At 43.9% G+C, this 22,903-nt stretch overlaps 1 protein-coding gene across 1 annotated transcript; it reads right to left on the minus strand.

Annotated features, from left to right (window-relative positions):
- Positions 1 to 1,118: 1,118 nt before the first annotated feature.
- On the minus strand, positions 1,119 to 21,173 carry LOC311150139 (DNA primase small subunit-like; the record flags this gene model as incomplete). The annotated part of the gene is given in 14 exon segments (XM_084187436.1): positions 1,119 to 1,310; positions 1,415 to 1,513; positions 1,621 to 1,724; positions 3,489 to 3,558; positions 7,326 to 7,458; positions 7,584 to 7,668; positions 11,035 to 11,151; positions 11,317 to 11,375; positions 11,698 to 11,834; positions 11,982 to 12,055; positions 12,220 to 12,326; positions 12,475 to 12,632; positions 20,891 to 21,068; positions 21,072 to 21,173. Coding segments are annotated over 14 exon segments (1,443 nt in total). The 3' UTR covers positions 1,119 to 1,290.
- Positions 21,174 to 22,903: the final 1,730 nt, after the last annotated feature.

The following is a 22,903-nucleotide window of genomic DNA, read 5'->3' on the forward strand; positions in this document are numbered from 1 at the left end:
ATGTTGGGCGATTAGGCCTGGCTCGCAGTCGGCGTTCTAAGTCATGCAAAAGGTGTTCGATGGGGTTGAGGTCAGGGCTCTGTGCAGGCCAGTCAAGTTCTTTCACACCAATCTCGACAAACCATTTCTGTATGGGCCTCGCTTTGTGCATGGGGGCGTTGTCATGCTGAAACAGGAAAGGGCCTTCCCCAAACTGTTGCCACAAAGTTGGAAGCACAGAATCATCTAGAATGTCATTGTATGCTGTAACATTAAGATTTCCCTTCACTGGAACTAAGGGGCGTAGCTCAAACCATGAAAGACAGCCCCAGACCATTCTTCCTCCTCCACCAAACTTTCCAGTTGGCACTATGCATTGGGGCAGGTAACGTTCTCCTGGCATCCTCCAAACTAGATTCGTCCGTCGGACTACCAGATGGTAAAGCGTGATTCATCACTCCAGAGAACGTGTTTCCACTGCTCCAGAGTCCAATGGCGGCGAGCTTTACACCACTCCAGCCGACGCTTGGCATTGCACATGGTGACTTTAGGCTTGTGTGCGGCTGCTCGGCCATGGAAACCCATTTCATGAAGCTCCCGACAAACAGTTCTCGTGCTGACATTGCTTTCAGAGGCAATTTGGAACTCGCAGTGAGTTTTGCAACCGAGGACAGACGATTTTTATGCGCTACAGCACTCGGAGGTCCCGTTCTGTGAGCTTGTTTGGCCTACCACTTCACGGCTGAGCCATTGTTGCTCCTAGACGTTTCCACTTCACAATAACAGCACTTACAGTTGACCGGGGCAGCTCTAGCAGGGCAGAAATTTGACGATCTAACTTGTTGGAAAGGTGGCATCCTATGACAGTGCCACGTTGAAAGTCACTGAGCTCTTCAGTAAGGCCATTCTACTGCCAATGTTTGTCTGTGGAGATTGCATGGCTGTGTGCTCAATTGTATACACCTGTCAGCAACGGGTGGCTGAAATAGCCAAATCCACTAATTTGAAGGGGTGTCCACATTCTGACTAGCTCTAGTTGGTCTCCACCACAGCAATACTAAGACACAAAATAGGTTGACAAACTGTAGGACAAAGTCATTTTAATGAGAAAACAATAAGCTATATAAAAGTTTGCACAACTGTGATTTTTCAATCGTTCATAGAGTAATATATTTGCACGGCAATTCTCAAACTGAGACCATTTGTTTACAGTGCATATGTAATGTGTGTTCATCTTTTAACTGTCAGATGAACAACTGATATGACAGGCTTGTTTAAGATTAGCCAACTATTGTTGGACACTGCACAGGGTTAGAAGTCCTTTTGAAGATCTGAAAAGAAATTGAGAAAAAAGGCCATGATCATCAAATCTTTTAGATCTGAATTTTCATACTAACAATTGTATTCCTCCACTAAGGACTTCAATTACACTCACCACTGTTTTTAAGAAGCTCCCCTTTTCTTGAGCGAGCCATCCCTTCCAAGAATTGATCAAACAGTTTCACATACTTCGCCAAGCTTGTTCGTTTGTAGTCTGTGGAACCAATAAGCTTTTGTTAGTCAATTCAACGTGCAATGAACAAATGCATATCAAATCCCTTGGCTCCCTTAGTAATGAATTGCACTTGTCTCTTTGAATACCTCTTATCTTCCGCCGCTCTCCTGCTTCTTTTTCATTCTCATTCTCCTTGGTGTCCTCCTGTTCCTCTTCGGTCTTGGGCTGATCCAGCTCCTCACAGATCAGACTACAGGGAGATACAATAACAGGATCGGTAAGAATACCGAGAACCCTAGGGACGCCACACATTCAAACTTTGTGTTTAGCGCTTTGGGAATAAATGTTTTGAAAATCTGTAAAGCTCTTTACAAACTTCTTATTACAGTGGGGGGAAAAAGTATTTAGTCAGCCACCAATTGTGCAAGTTCTCCCACTTAAAAAGATGAGAGAGGCCTGTAATTTTCATCATAGGTACACGTCAACTATGACAGACAAAATGAGAAAAAAATTCCAGAAAATCACATTGTAGGATTTTTAATGAATTTATTTGCAAATTATGGTGGAAAATAAGTATTTGGTCAATAACAAAAGTTTCTCAAGACTTTGTTATATACCCTTTGTTGGTAATGACACAGGTCAAACGTTTTCTGTAAGTCTTCACAAGGTTTTCACACACTGTTGCTGGTATTTTGGCCCATTCCTCCATGCAGATCTCCTCTAGAGCAGTGATGTTTTGGGGCTGTCGCTGGGCAACACAGACTTTCAACTCCCTCCAAAGATTTTCTATGGGGTTGAGATCTGGAGACTGGCTAGGCCACTCCAGGACCTTGAAATGCTTCTTACGAAGCCACTCCTTCGTTGCCCGGGCGGTGTGTTTGGGATCATTGTCATGCTGAAAGACCCAGCCACGTTTCATCTTCAATGCCCTTGCTGATGGAAGGAGGTTTTCACTCAAAATCTCACGATACATGGCCCCATTCATTCTTTCCTTTACACGGATCAGTCGTCCTGGTCCCTTTGCAGAAAAACAGCCCCAAAGCATGATGTTTCCACCCCCATGCTTCACAGTAGGTATGGTGTTCTTTGGATGCAACTCAGCATTCTTTGTCCTCCAAACACGACGAGTTGAGTTTTTACCAAAAAGTTCTATTTTGGTTTCATCTGACCATATGACATTCTCCCAATCCTCTTCTGGATCATCCAAATGCACTCTAGCAAACTTCAGACGGGCCTGGACATGTACTGGCTTAAGCAGGGGGACACGTCTGGCACTGCAGAATTTGAGTCCCTGGCGGCGTAGTGTGTTACTGATGGTAGGCTTTGTTACTTTGGTCCCAGCTCTCTGCAGGTCATTCACTAGGCCCCCCCGTGTGGTTCTGGGATTTTTGCTCACCGTTCTTGTGATCATTTTGACCCCACGGGGTGAGATCTTGCGTGGAGCCCCAGATCGAGGGAGATTATCAGTGGTCTTGTATGTCTTCCATTTCCTAATAATTGCTCCCACAGTTGATTTCTTCAAACCAAGCTGCTTACCTATTGCAGATTCAGTCTTCCCAGCCTGGTGCAGGTCTACAATTTTGTTTCTGGTGTCCTTTGACAGCTCTTTGGTCTTGGCCATAGTGGAGTTTGGAGTGTGACTGTTTGAGGTTGTGGACAGGTGTCTTTTATACTGATAACAAGTTCAAACAGGTGACATTAATAGAGGTAACGAGTGGAGGACAGAGGAGCCTCTTAAAGAAGAAGTTACAGGTCTGTGAGAGCCAGAAATCTTGCTTGTTTGTAGGTGACCAAATACTTATTTTCCACCATAATTTGCAAATAAATTCATAAAAAATCCTACAATGTGATTTTCTGGATTTTTTCTCTCAATCTGTCTGTCATAGTTGACGTGTACCTATGATGATAATTACAGGCCTCTCTCATCTTTTTAAGTGGGAGAACTTGCACAATTGGTGGCTGACTAAATACTTTTTTTCCCCACTGTATGACAAACTGACTGAGGAGGACTTACCTGATAGTGGGCACATCAAAGGGGTCAAAGCGATCCAGTTCTCTCAGGTCAATAGGAACAGAGATCCGCCCTGTGGGGAAGTAAGGAACATAGGGAGGAAAGGTGTTGAGTGTTGGGCTAATGACATCCAAACATTATCTCCCTCAGTTGGATGAGAAGCATCCTTTGACTGTTTCTCTCACAGGCAACATTTGGGTTAAATGTCTATCATGGTTCAATGTGTTAGTCTTGCACTTCAATTAGTTTCTTATGGAGCCAGATAGCTGCCAAAAGGTTCAACATACGTATCATTAGGATCGTAAGAATAGCCATGCGTGAAACATGAAACGTAAACGTGAAATTTCATCTGTGAACATACAAACACCATGTTACGATTACAGACTAATATTTTAGGCTTGAACAAATATTGTGTTGCAATTCTGACGTTCAATAATACCTTTCAGAGTTTCATCTCACCAACAAACAAAAAAACGTACACTAAACGGCCTGTGATGAGTGCTACGCAAACGAGCCTAAAACAGTATAAAATAAACGGAAGTCAGGGAAACCGGAAAGAGGTGTCCTGCATGTTTTCAAGTTAAAAGTCTCCATTCTCTATTACTCCTCAGTTGAGTTTACTTCACATTTTAGTTAGCTAATGTAATGGATTTGTTTGCCAGCGCAAGTCTAGATAGCACTAGCTGTATAATGCCTACAATAGTGAAGTTTCAGTCTGCTAGGTGTATCTCTACAGCATGGGCATATCTCTGGGTGACGTGGACATCCCCATGTATGCACCTTATCAAAATATGACTAATTTAATATTGCACCATCCCATTCTCTGGGCTCTGTCTGCAATCATAACCAGTAGCATATACCAGGAATAATGAAACATATAATTATTTTTTGTATTTTATTTTACCTTTATTTGACTAGGCAAGTCAAATTCTTATTTACAATGACGGCCTACACCGGCCAAACCCGGACGACGCTGGGCCAATTGTGCACCGCCCTATGGGACTCCCAATCACGGCCGGTTGTGATACAGCCTGGAATCGAACCAGGGGTTCTGTAGTGACGCCTCAAGCACTGAGATGCAGTGCCTTAGACCACTGCGCCACTCGGGATGTTTGGTGAATCTATAAATTATGTATGACCACTGGAGTCTTTGCCAATATTTTTTTATATTTTTTTATTGAATATTCTGACATTTATTTAATCACTCAAAATCTATAGGAGGGGTCAATATGAATTTTTAAAAAATTGACATGATTTACACTACCGTTCAAAAGTTTGGGGTCACTTAGAAATGTCCTGGTTTTCGAAAGAAAAGCAATTTTGTTGTCCATTAAAATAACATCAAATTTATCAGAAATACAGTGTAGACATTGTTAATGTTGTAAATGGCTATTGTAGCTGGAAATGGCTGATTTTTTATGGAATATCTACTTAGGCATACAGAGGCCCATTATCAGCAACCATCAGTCCTGTGTTCCAATGGCACATTGTGTTTGCTAATCTAAGTTTATTATTTTAAAATGTTAATTGATCATTAGAAAACCCTTTTGCATTTATGTTAGCACAGCTGAAAACTGTTGTACTGATTAAAGAAGCAATAAAACGGGCCTTCTTGAGACTAGTTGAGTATCTGGAGCATCAGCAATTGTGGGTTCGATTACAGGCTCAAAATGGCCAGAAACAAATAACTTTCTTCTGAAACTCGTCAGTCTATTCTTGTTCTGAGAAATGAAGGCTATTCCATGCGAGAAATTGCCAAGAAACTGAAGATCTCGTACAACGCTGTGTACTACTCCCTTCACAGAACAGCGCAAACTGTCTCTAACCAGAATAGAAAGAGGAGTGGGAGGCCACGGTGCACAACTGAGCAAGAGGACAAATACATTATAGAGTGTCTAGTTTGAGAAACAGGTGCCTCACACGTCCTCAACAGCTTCATTAAATAGTACCCGCAAAACAGTACCCGCTTCTTCTTTGCAACTCTGCCTAGAAGGTCAGCATCCTGGAGTCGCCTCTTCACTGTTGACGTTGAGACTGGTGTTTTGCGGGTACTATTTAATGAAGCTGCCAGTTTAGGACGTGTGAGGCACCATTTCTCAAACTAGACACTCTATAATGTATTGTCCTCTTGCTCAGTTGTGCACCGTGGTCTCCCACTCCTCTTTCTATTCTGGTTAGAGCCAGTTTGCGCTGTTCTGTGAAGGGAGTAGTACACAGCGTTGTACGAGATCTTCAGTTTCTTGGCAATTTCTCGCATGGAATAGCCTTCATTTCTCAGAACAAGAATAGACTGACGAGTTTCAGAATAAAGTTATTTGTTTCTGGCCATTTTGAGCCTGAATCGGGTAATGAACATATGGACTTTGAGATTAACATGGGAGAGGTTAAATGTAGGCTAAGTCTGGTATAAGCTTATTCCCACAATTTACAATAACTCTGTTCGCAGTGGTCTTAGGTAGTCTCCATATAGGCTATTCCCTCCATCGCGACACTGCTGCCCAGTTGAAGAGCTTGTGATCTCCATGCAGCACCACAGCACCATGCGCCTTCGTAAACGCATCCCTCAGCCTCAGAAGATGCCCTTCTGGAGGCATGCAGCCAGAGTCATGTGTGTATTCAAAATTATCTAAATTCTCCAAAGTTCTTCAGCCTATCACTTTAATAATTCAGTATTTAATGTAGGCCTATCCAAATAAAAGAAATAGGCCTTCAACTTGTAGGCATTGCAATTTAGGCTATCATTTTGGGTACTGGTGTCTCCTGGAAATATTTTAGAACTCTATTTGTGTTTTATAACTGTTTTTATTATAGGCCACCCCTTAAAAAGAGATCCTAGCTCACAGGCCTCTAAATATAGCCTCTAAATATTTTTTTTACAAAAGCACATGCAGTGGCTGATAGGGAAAACAGATCTGGCAATAAGAATAGGCTATAGATAGTCTTGACCATTTGGGACCCCTTGGCTATTTAGCTCAGGACAGGTTATAGCCAAGACTTAATCAATATTTTGTTTTGTCTCATTTATTGATATGGATATAGCCTCTGCGTGATGGGTTTGTGCAACGCAAATGGCTATAACAAGTCTACATACAGAGTGGAATTCAAAATGGCTAATATAATGCCTACAGTTCGTGCTCCCAAATACTGGAAAAAGTGTGATTCATTAGGTTACATGATCACCACAGTAGCCCCACACGGCTATACAAATACATTATGCAATTATTTGGCCATTAAATAACACACAACAGCATGGCATATTTAGATAGTGGAATAGGCCTAGCCTAAATCATATTTACTTTCTATTTTGCAGCTCAGGCGGTTATTCTAGACAAGGCTTTTCTGTGTCTTTATAGTATAATTATCACACAAGTAATTTGCTGAAGGCCCAAGCCTATACTACGCCATCTACTGGTATAATGTTGTTACCGAACGCCATTCTAAAACAAGCTCTAGACTTTTATTTTGGAAATGAAACCGGAAGCTGCAAAGCAACTCTCAACATCTGGGCTAGAGTTGCTTGATTGACTAGCTAACTTCAACTAGCTACGTTCGGTTCATGTCCTTTGCAGATGCCACATTCCTGACAAAAGTTTGTACATATAAAAAAGATCTGTAACCGAGTAAAGGGAGCCGCAAATTAAGAATTGAATGTGTAAATGTTCATTCATAGTCGTAACATAGGGTTTGTACGTTTACAGATCTAATTTAACGGTTACGTTTCATGTTTCACGCATTGCTTTTCTTATGATCCTAATAATTTACATATGTATTTTCTTACGATCCTAACGATACGTGCGTTCAACCTTTTGGCAGCTATCTGGCTCCATAGTTTCTCCTCACCTGTTTTGGGATGGACGCTGAAGGGGCTCTTCAGCAAGTGGTTGACTCCTTTACTGACGTTAACATCGAGACGAGGGTAACAGTACTGAAGCATGATCTCCAACTCAAAGTAGTGGCCCTTCTTGGCAGTCGTCTGGTTGAAGAAAGTAGTTTTCATAAGTGCATGCTTGGCTGCCATTGACATCACATTGTTATATTTTGTTCTAACAGGGCTTATGTCAATCTTTATTGCAGTGTTGTGTGAGCATGGCCACCTACGCGTTTGTCTTGGGCCATATTCTTGAGTGTGCGCCAGCGCTTCTCAGGGTTCTTTTCAGTCTGGAAGTCCTGCAGCAGCTTCTTTCTGACATGTAAAGTTTCAGTTAAGGATAGGCATGTTCTAGCGTGTTCTCCCTCAACATGTAACGATATATCACAAAACCTGCTAAACTGTGACATATAGAACATTGTGTGTGTGTGTACTGTACACGTGTAGCCATGTACACTCAGTGGCCACTTTATAAGGTACACCCATCTAGTACGGGGTCAGACACCCCTTTGCCTCCAGAACAGCCTGCATTTTTGGGGGCATGGAAACATTTCTCAATTGGTATCAAGGTACCTAACGTGTTCCAGGAAAACATTCCCCACAACATTACACCACCGCCCCCAGCCTGTACCATTGACACCAGGCAGGATGGAGCCATGGACTCATGCTGCTTACGCCAAATCCTGACTGTGCCATCAGCATGACGCAACAGGAACCGGGATTTGTCAGACCAGGCGATGTTTTTCCACTCAATTGTCCTGTGTTGGTGATTGAGTGCCCACTGGAGCCGCTTCATCTTGTTTTTAGCTGATAGGAGTGGAATCCGGTGTGGTCGTCTGCTGCAACAGCCCATCTCTGACAAGAATTGACGAGTTGTACGTTCCGAGATGCCGTTCTGCACACCACTGTTGTACTGCGCCATTATTTGCCTGTTTGTGGCCCGCCTGTTAGCTTGCACGATTATTGCCACACTCTTTCGACCTCATCAACAAGCTGTTTTCGCCCACAGGACTGCCGCTGACTGGATGTTTTATGTTTGTTGCACCTAGGGCTGTGGCGGTCATGAAATTGTCAGTCAGTGATTGTCATTCAAATAACTGCCGGTCTTACGGTAACCGTTAATTAACAAAGATGTTTAGAATCTCCAGCTTCGATGCATAGCCTACAAGCCACTGATGTGGACCTTTGGAACATCTACATTTCTAAAAGTCTTAATAAATCCATTCAATATAGCCTACACCATCACAATAAATTCATAATTTATTTTAGACAGGTCTAAAGAAACATGTTATGAAGAAAATGTAGCCTATTTTAGAGGTGGGGTGGGGGTTGGAGGTCAACTGCTAATTTGTATATATTTTTTTAATTCTGATTTTTCAGGGGGTGCTGCAGCACCCTCCGCACCCTTACTTCCTGAGGCTATGGTAAGAACAATACAATTGAACATAGCTGAATAAAATAGAAAGGATATTTTTCCCCAAACGATTTTAGGGAGTGCGCACATGCGGCTATTCTGTGTTGAGAGGTTAACAAAGAAACAGGTCCTCCTATATGCTTACTCTAGTTAATTATGCAACTTTAGTTGTGATACAAACATTAGGCTATATGTTTGATTCCTAATACATTCTAAGACTGCATAATAAGAAATGACTCAAGTAAAAGTGAAAGTCACCCACTAAAATACTACTTGAGTAAAAGTCTAAAAGTATTTGGTTTTATACTGAACAAAAATATAAACGCAACATGTAAAGTGTTGGTCCCATGAGCTGAAATAAAATATCCCAGAAATGTTCCATACGAACAAAAAGCTTATTTAGCTAAAATGTTGTGTTCAAGTTTGTTTACATCTCTGTTACTGAGCATTTCTCCTTTGCCAAGATAATCAATCCACCTGACAGGTGGGCATATCAAGAAGTTGATTCAACAGCATGATCATTACACAGGTGCACCTTCTGCTGGGGACAATAAAAGGCCTCTCTAAAATGTGCAGTTTTGTCACACAACACAATGCCACAGATGTCTCAAGTTTTGAGGGAGCGTGCAATTGGCATACTGACTGCAGGAATGTCCACCAGAGCTGTTGCCAGAGATTTAATGTTAATTTCTCTACCATAAGCCACCTCCAACGTCATTTTAGACCATGTGTAACCACGCCAGCCCAGGACCTCCACAGCCGGCTTCTTCACCTGCGGGATTGTCTGAGGAGGAGTGCTGAGGAGTATTTCTGTCTGTAATAAAGCCCTTTTATGGGGAAAAACTATTTCTGATTGGCTGGGCCTGGCTCCCAAGTGGGTGGGCCTATGCCCTCCCAGATCCACCCATGGCTGCGCCCCTGGCCATTCATGTGAAATCCATAGATTAGGGCCTAATGAATTTATTGAAATTGACTCATGTCCTTATATGAACTGTAACTCAGCAAAATCTTTGAAATTGTTGCACGTTGCGTTTATATTTTTGTTCAGTATATAAATAGTAAAGTACAGATACCCAAAAAAACGACTTTAGTACTTTCAACTATTTTTACTTAATTACTTTCCACCACTGCCTATAGGCTACGTTTGGCGTTATTTGGCCACTTCAGTTGTGATATAAACCTTAGCAAAACATATAGGCCTATGGGCTAGGCTACATGGTGCATGAGACTATGATTTGAATAAGTCGCAGAAAAAACCATGCACTTTGCATCATTCACAAGTGATAATATGCTCACCATTCAGACTATTCTCAATTTAATCTCGTCTTTACATATGCTAAATAATATGTGTGAAATTAGTTTTGATTTAGAATGGGCCATTATCATGCACCTGTCGGAACAGGGGCAGGGGGAAAAAAAGACATCATCCGTATGCACTTGAATAGTAAATGGAGGACGCTTTTCCCGCAGTTAATTTTCATGCCAGCCAGGTAGGCTACTCCGGTTGTAAAGCGCTATGGAAAGTTGAGAAATAAATATAGTAGGCCTATTTTTAATAGAGGTCATCAAAACTCTGTTTTCTAACGCAATTGCATAGCCTATAGAAATGTTGCGCAACAGGAACACATTTCATTCCCTGCATCAACCAGCAATGAGGAGCTGGCTCTCGCTGCGCAACAGGTGATCCTATTCCGCTCAAACTCTGAATGCCAGGGCTCTCATTAAATGTTTGATTTGATTTTCGATTTGATTTGCATTGATGTCAGCGTGATTAGAGGGACAATAGAGCGCTGAGTACCAGCCATTAGCGACTGGTCATTAGCAAGTTTGGTAGGCTGCTAATGACCATCAGAGGCATCAGAGTGCAGGTTTAGATAAGCCTAGTTACTGTGACTCAACGGTCACATGGAATTTGACTGCGGTCATGACTCCTGACTGCCAGTGTGGCGATCTTAACAGCCCATTCTCGGTAAAGCCTAGACACTGACGTGCATGAGATACTGGAACCGGCACGCCTGGCACCGACGATCATACCGCGCTCAAAAGTCGCTTAGGTCACTCGTTTTGCCCATTCTAACGTTCAATCGAACAGTAACTGAATACCTCAATGCCTGTCTGCCAGCTTTATATAGCAAGCCACAGCTACGTGACTCACTGTCTATTTTCGTGAACTGGGTGGAGTACCTAATAAACTGGCCACTGAGTGCATGTACTGTATGCATGTCAAATTTCATAGTGTCATATAATGAAAAGAGGCAGAGAGGAAAAGGATATCTTCAGGCAAAATGGCCAGCACTTTGTCTACAGCCTCTTTGCTACCCAGTATGTCCTGTCCCAGCAGAGCATACTGGGGGAAGTAGCGCTCCACCACCGCCAGGGATTCCCTGGAGGGGAGACAGGGGTTAGAGGTAAACTGGTCAGTCAAAATTCAACATGATTCTGCCCTTTAACAGTTAGACAACACCTCAAACTAATGGTCCTTTTCTCAGCTACTAGAACCCACAACAGCTAACAAGGATAACAAGTATGGCTCTGTAACTTGATCTTACGTGATGAATGGATGAATTGGGTCTGACAGCACAACTTTCCTCACCGTGTCTTCTCCACCCTGAAGAACAGAAAAAGATTCAATAATCACCATATCAATCTACTCCAGGCTACTGATTTACATATACATAATTTGTGTGTGAAATAATTTTCAGTGTTGATGTTGAACGTATCACGTTAGCATTTCTTTACACTCAGCACTTCTTGACTCAAATGAACAGAAGTCGAAAAATGTAAGGCTCCCGCATCACTTCTATCAACTATTGCATGTGATTTTGAGTCTACTGCTCCATTCAAATATAGCCAAGAAGAGAATAACCCTTGATTGTTGGAAGCCTCTTTTAGCCTCGAGTGGGTTATGATGTCATGAGAGGTGGTCTTACCTTGACAAGACTCAGGTACTCTGCCACAGCGGAGCGCGCCGCCACAGAGAGCTTCCGTGCAGCCTCGTCACACACCCAGCAATGCACCCCTCTCCTGCCCGAGTACACCCACAGGCAGTGCCGGAAACCAAAGTCATCTGGAGCACCCCAGAAAAAAGTCAACAAACACAGGTAACAATGAAAATTAATCATCAGATCATTTTGTAAAATGACCAATAAAAAGATAGGTTCAAGTCAAGAGCTCATTTTTAATCCTGTGAGAATTAACCGTTTTTCTGACTCACCTCGAAGGGCCCGGTCCAATATATGGATGGCAATGGTCATCAGAGTCCAGCACTTAGGGCATATGTCTGCACCACTACAAGACAAGACAAAACAGCTGATGAACGGTCTCACATCCCCAACAGAACTTAAAAAGGCACCATCCGAGAATTATAATCTGTTGTACATTCAAACATACTCCACAACTTTAAAATAGTAAAGATGGTTGAAAGACACTTTCTGGCAAATTTGATCAAGTACCTGCAACAGCTTCTGACGTCATCATAGTCTGTCATATCAATATCAAACACCAGCTCCTTCTCCAGAGCCTGGAAGGATCCAGACTTGACTGTGTTGTGCTGATTGGGCTGAAGGTGACAGAAGAAGATAAATAGAATGGTCACTTGAGGGACAATGGAGAGGTGTGTGAGAGAGAGAGAGAGAGGAAGAAGAAAGAAAGCAAGAGTATGTGTGTAAGTGGTGGTCAGATCCAGAAAGTGAGTAATGGAACCCCACCCTATGACTGTAGACTGCTCCGATGTCAATCTTGTACGGGTTCATCTTCTGCATCTCCTTCTCCAGCTCGTTCTGTGTGCTGAACGACTGATATCGTACGTAGATGTCATCCTTCAACGTGAAGGAGAACTCTCGATTCTGGAAGTAGTTCTTTGTCACTGAGGGGTTGCAAAATAAGTTGTCCTCAATCATTAAACTTGACTGGTTGTGAACTAGCTAGCAAGTAGATGTGTGTTGTTGGAGGGGCAAACTTTTTCAATCAAAACATGCCAGAGGCATGGGGCACATAATGACTTCTGTCTGTAAAGCTGTCGAAATCATTACATGCCCTATACTGTTGAAAATTTGACACAAAATATCCAAGAGTAAAGTAGTGAGGGGATTCTATTAATCTGGCCCGGGTGACTGGGTAGGCGTGTTCGGGTGAAAGTTGATTGCATTCGTTTTAAGAGGTGCCCTGTTCAAAGCCAACTGCGAACTCGGCTCAAAACAAAAGTGATGTAATTAAGCACGTGAAGTAATGAGTAGGATTCTGTGTTCACATGCATAAGGGATTCCTTTTGATAAAAACGCTTTATCTGACTCCCCAATGAAAAGTAGTTTGAAAATTCAAACATACACTACCTGTCAAAAGTTTTAGAACACCTACTTCTTCAATGGTTTTTCTTTATTTTGTATATTTTCAACATTGTAAAATAATAGTGAAGACATCAAAACTATGAAAGAACACATATGGAATCATGTAGTAACGAAAAAAGTGTTAAACAAATCCAAATAGGCTATATTTTACATTTGAGATTCTTAAAATAGCCACCCTTTGCCTTGATGACAGCTTTGCACACTCTTGGCATTCTGTCAACCAGCTTCACCTGGAATACTTTTCCAACAGTCTTGAAGGAGTTTCCACATATGCTGAGCACTTGTTGGCTGCTTTTCCTTCACTCTGCCGTCCGACTCATCCCAAACCATCTCAATTTGGTTGAGGTCGGGGGATTGTGGAGGTCAGGTCATCTGATGCAGCACTCCATCACTCTCCTTCTCTGGGTCTTCCATTCCTGTGGCGGTCCTCATGAGAGCCAGTTTCATCATAGCGCTTGATGGTTTTTGCGACTGCACTTCAAGAAACGTTCAAAGTTCTTGAAGTTTTCCGGATTGACTGACCAGGAGTGTGCAAAGCTGTCATCTAGGCAAAGGGTGGCTATTTGAAGAATCTCAAATATAAAATATATTGATTTGTTTAACACTTCTTTGGTTACTTCATGATTCCATATGGTGTTATTCCATAGTTTTGATGTCTTCACTATTATTCTACAATGTAGAAAATAGTAAAAATAAAGAAAAACCCTTGAATGAGTAGGTGTTTGGTCGTGTACATGAGAGAAGTGAAATTATTCCTTAGTTGTTAATTTTCTCGAAATCTAAAGGCACAACCTAGATTCGAGCCAATGTCTTAAGTAGTTCAACATGTTATTACTCCAACGTCGTGAAAGTGACACGTTTTAATTTTAGTCAAAAACAACTTGTCTTTATAATCGAAGGAGTGCCTTTGATTTGACGACCTGCACATGCACAGTTCTGCGTTAGACTACCGTTAGACCCGATGACGTGTTTCTACGTGTGAGCTTATCTAGCCAAAGTCGCCATGACATCGCCTACAAGTGTGATCGGGGAGTTCTATTGGAGAAGCAGTTTTAGGAGTCGTAAGTAGCTGCATCGCTGGAGTGACTCTTATAATGGGCGTGTTGAGAGAAGTGGGAGGATGGGGAGCAATGGGTTTAAGACATGGGAAGAGCAGTGCCAATTGGGCTGATTTGTTGGCACTCAAGACCGTTTTGGGGGCTGTTTTGGCCATTGTGTTTCAAACTTTCAGTGAGTGTTCTTCGGCAGAGATGGTGGTAGGTATTTCAGCTGACGTAACATTTTGCTATTCACTTAGAGCTCTGTATTTGGTGTAACGTTAGCTAGCTACCAGTATCTACGTTCTTCATAGATGTAGCTAACTACTAGGATTTTAATGATGTGTAACAAACGTTACTGTTAGGTTAGCTATCTTGATATACAGTTAACGTAACGTTAGCCTGTTAAAGAAGCTAGCTAGCTAACGACAGCAGCTAAGTCTTAGCTAACGCATTAATTCATTTTTCATCACCAACAACGTCACCTTGTTGGTCCTTGTTCTATGTTTACCCCTGGTTATCAACTAATCTAGCTAGCTAATTTACTAAAGTATTCGTCACTTATGTTTGTGTTTGACAGCATACCACTGTGAGAAAAGGCACCGATGGCCTTAAAGATTTAGTCCCGTGCACGAAGTGCAAGTTACATCACTGCCCCCTCTGCCAGCCCTCTAGATACAAACCAAGAGACTATGCGGGTGTGTGGGCACACATGGAGTCACACAGATTGAATGCTGTGCAGCATAGAGGTAAAAAGCACATGCAGTGCATTCGGAAAGTATTCAGACCCCTTGACTTTTTCCATATTCTTTTACGTTACAGCCTTATTCTACAATGGATTAAATCAATCTACACACAATACCCCATAATGACAGAGCAAAAACAGGTTTTTAGAAATTGTATTAAAAATAAAAACAGAAATACCTTATTTACATAAATATTTAGACCCTTTGCTAGGAGACTCGAAATTGAGCTCAGGTGCATCCTGTTTCCATTGATCATCCTTGAGATGTTTCTACAACTTGATTAGAGCCCATCTGTGGAAAATAAAATTGCGTGGACATGATTTGGAAAGGCACACACCTGTCTATATAAAAAGGTCCCACAGTTGACAGTGCATGTCAGAGCAAAAACCAAGCCATGAGGTTGAAGGAATTGTCCGTAGAGCTCCGAAACAGGATTGTGTTGACGCACAGATCTGGGGAAGTGTACCAAAGAATTTCTGCAGCATTGAAGATCCCGAAGAACACAGTGGCCTAAATCATTCTTAAATGGAAGAAATTTGGAACCACCAAGACTCTTCCTAGAGCTTGGTCAGGGAGGTGACCGATGGCCACTCTGACAGAGCTCCAGAGTTCCTCTGTGGAACCTTCCAGAAGGACAACCATCTCTGCAGCACTCCACCAATTAGGCCTTTATGGTAGAGTGGCCAGACGGAAGCCATTCCTCAGTAAAAGGCACGTCAGCCCGCTTGGAGTTTGCCAAAATGCACCTAAAGGACTCTCAGACCATGAGAAACAAGATTCTCTGGTCTGATGAAACCAAGATTGAACTCTTTGGCCTGAATGCCAAGCGTCATGTCTGGAGGAAACCTGGCACCATCCCTCTGGTGAAGCATGGTGGTGGCAGCATCATGCTGTGGGGATGTTTTTCAGCGGCAGGGACTGGGAGACTAGTCAGGATCGAGGGAAAGATGAACGGCGCAAAGTACAGAGAGATCATTGATGAAAACCTGCTCCAGAGCGCTCAGGACCTCAGACTGGGTCGAAGGTTCACCTTCCAACAGGACAACGACCCTAAGCACACAGCCAAGACAACACAGGAGTGCTTCGGGACAAGTGTCCGAATGTCCTTGAGTGGCCCAGCCAGAGCCCGGACATGAACCTGATCCAACATCTCTGGAGAGACCTGAAAATAGTTGTGCAGCAACGCTCCCCATTCAACCTGACAGAGCTTGAGAGGCTCTGCAGAGAAGAATGGGAGAAACTCCCCATATACTGGTGTGCCAAGCTTGTAGCGTCATACCCAAGAATACTCTAGGCTGTAATCGTTGCCAAAGGCGCTTCAACAAAGTACTGAGTAAAGGGTCTAAATACTTATGTAAATGTGATATTTCAGTTCAGTATTTTTAATACATTTGCAAAAATTTCTAAAAATCTGTTTTTGCTTTGTCATTATGGGGTATTGTGTGTAGATTGATGAGGATTTGTATTTTATTTAATCCATTTTAGAATAAGGCTGTAACATAACAAAATGTGGAAAAAAGTCAAGGGGTCTGAATACTTTCCGAATGCACTGTAAATATTGCACATGGTCTCTCCCTACATATTGCTGTTTAGGAGTGCTTCTATCTGTTCAGATTACAATGAGAAACTGTTGCGTCTGCCTGAGGAGATAAGTTGAAACTGGGTGGAGTACATAGCAAAGATCTGAGATAATTTTATTTGGCTGTCCCATTGTTTGTTCACAACCATCATATTCATTGATGTCTGGACAATAATTTTAAAGTAACTGACAATTTCACAAACCAGGCTAAAATGCCATATAATAGAAATGTCTCTATAACAGTCAGGTAGAATAAGAGCATGACCTTGGGTTTGACTCCAAAAACCCTGAATCTACCCTGAGTAAAGTCCACATTATGAGGTGGTGGTAATCACGCCACTGCACAAACCGCTCAATCAATAGTATGTTATTTCTAAAGCCCTTTTTACATCAGGAGTTGTCATGAAGTGCTTATACAGATACCCTGCCTAAATCCCCCAAGAGCAAGCAAAGCATAGCGGCTTGGAAAAACTGCCTAGAAAGGCAGGAGCATAGGCCCTAGGGGAAAACCTAGAGAGGAGTGGCCATTTATCTTCTGGCTGTGCCTGGTTGAGATTTAAGAGTACACCTGGCCAATTAAGACCACATTTTTCTTCAAGGTGTTCAAACTCTCAGAAATGACAGCGTTTGATTTTGAGCATGTTAACACACTTTACAGTTTCAGTCAAACTTTATGTAGAAGTCTCTTTAATAACTCACATATTACCTCAATTACCTTGACTAACCGGTGCCCCAGCACATTGACTTGGTACAGGTACCCCCTGTATATATGAATGTTTAGTTCATTTCATTCCGATCTCCTTTGCATTATTGTAGCCTTTTTCTGTAGTCTGTCAACTATGTGTCTGTCTATCCCTGTTCTCTCCTCTCTGCACAGGCCATACAAACGCTTCACACCACGTGGCTGTTGCCACTCTAATCTGGTGGTCCCTGCGCGCACGACCCACGTGGAGTTCCAGGTCTCTGGCAGCCTCTGGAACTGCCGTTCTGCGGCCAACAAGGCAGAGTTCATCTCAGTCTATGCTACCCTCCAAGTCCCTCGACTTCTTGGCGCTGACGGAAACATGGATTACCACAGAAAACACTGCTACTCCTACTGCTCTTTCCTCGTCTGACCATGTGTTCTCGCATACCCGAGAGCATCTGGTCAGCGCGGCGGTGGCACAGGAATCCTCATCTCTCCCAAGTGGACTTTCTCTCTTTTTCCCCTGACCCATCTGTCTATCTCCTCATTTGAATTCCATGCTGTCACAGTCACTAGCCAATTCAAGCTTAACATCGCCCTCCAGGTTCCCTTGGAGAGTTCATCAATGAGCTTGACGCCTTGATAAGTTCCTTTCCTGAGGATGGCTCACCCCTCACAGTTCTGGGTGACTAACCTCCCTACGTCTGCCTCCTTCTTTCCACTCCTTTCCTCTTTTGACCTCACCCTCTCACCGTCCCCCCCTACTCACAAGGCAGGCAATACGCTTGACCTCATCTTTACTAGATGCTGTTCTTCTACTAATCTCACTGCAACTCCCCTCCAAGTCTCCGACCACTACTTTGTATCCCTTTCTCTCTCGTTCTCCTCCAACACTACTCACTCTGCCCCTACTCAGATGGTAATGTGCCCCTACTCCCGCTACTCTCTCCTCTTCCATCCTATCATCTCTTCCCTCTGCTAAATCCTTCTCCCTCCGATCTCCTGATTCTGCCTCCTCAACCCTCCTCTCCTCCCTTTCTGCATCTTTTGACTCTCTATATGGTCCTCTGTAGCTCAATTGGTAGAGCATGGCGCTTGTAACGCCAGGGTAGTGGGTTCGATCCCCGGGACCACACATACGTAAAAATGTATGCACACATGACTGTAAGTCGCTTTGGATAAAAGCGTCTGCTAAATGGCATATTATATATGTCCCCTATCCTCCCGGCCGGCTCGGTCCTCCCCTCCTGCTCTGTGGCTTGACGACTCATTGCGAGCTCACAGAAGAGGGCTCGGAGCAGCCGAGCGGAAATGGAGGAAAACTAGACTCCCTGGGGACCTGTCATCTTTTCACTCCCTCCTCTCTACATTCTCTTCCTCTGTTTCCGCTGCTAAAGCCACTTTCTACCACTCTAAATTTCAAGCCTCTGCCTCTAACCCTAGGAAGCTCTTTGCCACCTTCTCCCCCCTGCTGAATCCTCCCCCTCCTCCCCCTCCCTCCTCCCTCTCTGTGGATGACTTCGTCAACCATTTTGAAAAGAAGGTTGACGACATCCGATCCTCATTTATTAAGTCAAATGACACTGCTGGTCCTGCTCACACTACCCTACCCTATGCTTTGACTTCTTTCTCCCCTCTCTCACCAGATGAAATCTTGCGACTTGTGACGGCCGGCCGCCCAACAACCTGCCCGCTTGACCCTATCCCCTCCTCTCTTCTCCAGGCCATTTCCGGAGACCTTCTCCCTTACCTCACCTCGCTCATCAACTCATCCTTGACCGCTGGCCATGTCCCTTCTGTCTTAAAGAGAGCGAGAGTTGCAACCCTCCTCAAAAAACCTACACTTGATCCCTCTGATATCAACAACTACAGACCAGTATCCCTTCTTTCTTTTCTCTCCAAAACTCTTGAGCGTGCCGTCTCTAGCCAACTCTCATGCTATCTCTCTCAGAATGATCTTCTTGATCCAAACCTGTCAGGTTTCAAGACTGGTCATTCAACTGAGACTGCTCTTCTCTGTGTCACGGACGCTCTCCGCACTGCTAAAGCTAACTCTCTCTCCTCTGCTCTTATCCTTCTAGACCTATCCGCTGCCTTTGATACTGTGAACCATCAGATCCTCCTCTCCACCCTCTCCGAGTTGGGCATCTCCGGCGCTGCTCACTCTTGGATTGCGTCCTACCTGACAGGTCGCTCCTACCAGGTGGCGTGGCGAGAATCTGTCTCCGCACCACATGCTCTCACCACTGGTGTCCCCCAGGGCTCAGTTCTAGGCCCTCTCCTATTCTCTCTATACACCAAGTCCCTTGGCTCTGTCATATCCTCACATGGTCTCGCCTATCATTGCTACGCAGACGACACACAATTCATTTTCTCCTTTCCCCCTTCTGATAACCAGGTGGCGAATCGCATCTCTGCATGTCTGGCAGACATATCAGTGTGGATGTCGGATCACCACCTCAAGCTGAACCTCGGCAAGACGGAGCTGCTCTTCCTCCCGGGGAAGGACTGCCCGCTCCATGATCTCAACATCACGGTTGACAACTCCATTGTGTCCTCCTCCCAGAGTGCAAAGAACCTTGGCGTGACCCTGGACAACACCCTGTCGTTCTCCGCTAACATCAAAGCGGTGACCCGATCCTGCAGGTTCATGCTCTACAACATTCGCAGAGTACGACCCTACCTTACACAGAAAGCGGCACAGGTCCTAATCCAGGCACTTGTCATCTCCCGTCTGGATTACTGCAACTCGCTGTTGGCTGGGCTCCCTGCCTGTGCCATTAAACCCCTACAACTTATCCAGAACGCTGCAGCCCGTCTGGTGTTCAACCTTCCCAAGTTCACTCATGTCACCCCGCTCCTCCGCACACTCCACTGGCTTCCAGTTGAGGCTCGCATCTACTACAAGACCATGGTGCTTGCCTACGGAGCTGTGAGGGGAATGGCACCTCCTTACCTTCAGGCTCTGATCAGACCCTACACCCAAACGAGGGCACTACGTTCATCCAGCTCTGGCCTGCTAGCTCCCCTACCTCTACGGAAGCACAGTTCCCGCTCAGCCACGTCAAAGCTATTCGCTGCTCTGGCACCCCAATGGTGGAACAAGCTCCCCCATGACGCCAGGACAGCGGAGTCACTGACCACCTTCCGGAGACACTCAAAACCCTACCTGTTTAAGGAATACCTGGAATAGTATAAAGTAATCCTTCTACTTGCATGTGACAAATACAATTTGATTTGATTAGGTTAATTTGACAGTCTTTTCATAGAAGGCAACATAACGTATTATATTATGTTGCCTACAGTGGATTTACAGTGGATTTCTGGTAGGAGTCATATTGATGGATTTTATTGTTGACCTCATCTGTAAATATCGAACTTTTACTTTAATTTAGTTTCTAAGATAGGGGTTTGTTATTTGTGTTTCGTTAATGTTCAACTGACAGGATGATTCTATCAAGAGTAGATCGCGCCCTTTTAGCTCTCCCAGGCTGCAGTCCAAACACATTATTTTTACCCTCTCAGCCCTCGCACTAGCCACTTTAACTCGGGGGAATCCCTGTCGCAACCGGATGCAGTTTGATTGGTCCAAATCACAAGTGCAATTCACAAACATATTTCCAGCGACATAGGTGACAACCAACCGGTAGAGTTTATTCAACATTCTGACTAAAGGAACTGTTCGAGTGGGGAGAGAGAACTCCACACTCGGAAGCTGCTAGCTACTCACCTCCTCCATAGTTCAGCCACCGGTGGTATTGAGAGAAAGGGAAAAGTCGGCGGTAGTACAGGGGCAATAGGTCCGGTAGAGAGGCCTGGTCGTAATTAGCAGCTGTCATTTCTGAAGTTATTATGCAAATGTATAGATTTAAGCCAAAATGTTGATCGCTGAATGTATGCACAGTTCTTTATCTGACATTCGAGCGCGCGCGAAACTCTGAAAGTAGACCGGAATTCCCTTCTTCTTCTTCGGTGGGGTTTATCGGCGGTTGGCATCCAACTTTATGGTGCATTACCGTTACCTACTGTACTGGAGGGAGAAACTAAATCCTACCTGCCAGCCCCGTTTCTCTTTAAAAAAGATAACAAAATATGAGTATGTATCTAATGACGTTCTACTCAATATACTATTTAAACTAATTTCCTGTATCCACTTCTCCCTCATACTCGATCTCAACCTCTCTCTTTCCCTCTCATACTGCCCACACTGTATCAATACATGCTCCACTGTCTCTGTTTCCTGGCAACAATCACACTTTCCTGTTGGATGCTTTCCTATCACATTTAAAGTATTATTCAACCGGCTGTGTCCCACTCTTAATCTTGTAAAAAAAAATAGCCTCCTCTCTTCTGTCCCTTCCTGCTGTCCTCCCCGACTTTCCTCTGTACTTGAAATAAATGTCTGCCCTTAGTATCTCTATTCCACTGCTCCTGCCATCACTGCACCATCACTGTCCATATTAGGCTTTTTGCCTCAGCCTTGCTCATTAAACTACAACATTAACATCCCCACTACTAAGTGCTTGTTTAGCCAGTACAGTACTTCAACTGCCACGTTCCCCTCCACTCCCACATGGGCTGGGACCCAAGTAAATCTTATCTGTATACCCATCTGTCTAATCCTGCCATGGGTGTGTAGTACATCATAAAGCAGGTCTTGTCTGCTACGTGAGCTAAAGGATTGGAGACTCATTAACACTGCACATGAATCAGAGCAAATAACTACTCTGTCTGGCTTAACTTCCTTCACCCACTGCAAGGCCAACAGTATGGCCATCAGCTCTGCCGTATATACAGCCAGATTATCTGTAATATGTTTCCTGACTGCCACCCCACAATCCTACACTACAAATGCTGACCCAGTACGTCCTGTCCTTGGATCTTTTGAACCATCTGTGTAAATGGCCACAAAATCCTGATACACAGTATCCAGACGTTTATTAAACAAATCAGATGGATCAACACCCTCCCTATCTTTCCAACACCTCTAGATTAACTACTGGATGCAGGAGTACCCATGGTGTATTTACAGGAATAGCTACTGTTGGACTACACTCCCTTCCATACAGTCCCATCTCCCTACCCTGGGTATTACCCACCCACCCAAAGCTTGTGTTCTGTCCTCGCTCATGTTCCCAGCATGCCTGTAAAATCCCTTTCGCAGGATGAGACACCGCATGTCCCTGTAGGTTGACCCAATAATTCATTGCCAACTGCTGTCTCCTAATCTGCAATGGCATGTCTCCCATCTCCACCTGTAGTACAGACACTTGGGAGGTTCGAAATGCCCCACTACATATTCTGAGTCCTTGCCCCTTGTATGACATCTAGCCTTTCCAATGTAGTCCGGGCTGCGAACCATACGCAATACTGCCATAGTCTATTACAGATCGGATCAATGCAACATACATGGTCCTCAATGAGGAACGCCCAGCCCCTCACTCCTTCCCCATCAGACAGCGCATCACATTTAGCACCTTACACTTACACAGGAAATAATTTATCCAGTTGTAAGTTCTTTCTCCTACCCCCATAATATCAAGCTTGATTACCAACCCCTCTTCCACATCATATCATGCGCCTTCTCAACATCAAAAAAGACAGCAACAACACCTGACCTCTGCTTCTAAGCAGAGCAATGGGTCCATAGTTCCCCTCCCCTTCCTGAACCCACTCTGATATGGTGATACCAGCCCCCTATTCTCCAGGAAGTAAGTTAGCCTCTCTGTAATCATACGTTCCA

Source organism: Coregonus lavaretus (genome assembly GCF_964263955.1).
Source record: "Coregonus lavaretus genome assembly, chromosome: 22".
Classification (NCBI taxonomy): Eukaryota; Metazoa; Chordata; class Actinopteri; order Salmoniformes; family Salmonidae; genus Coregonus; species Coregonus lavaretus.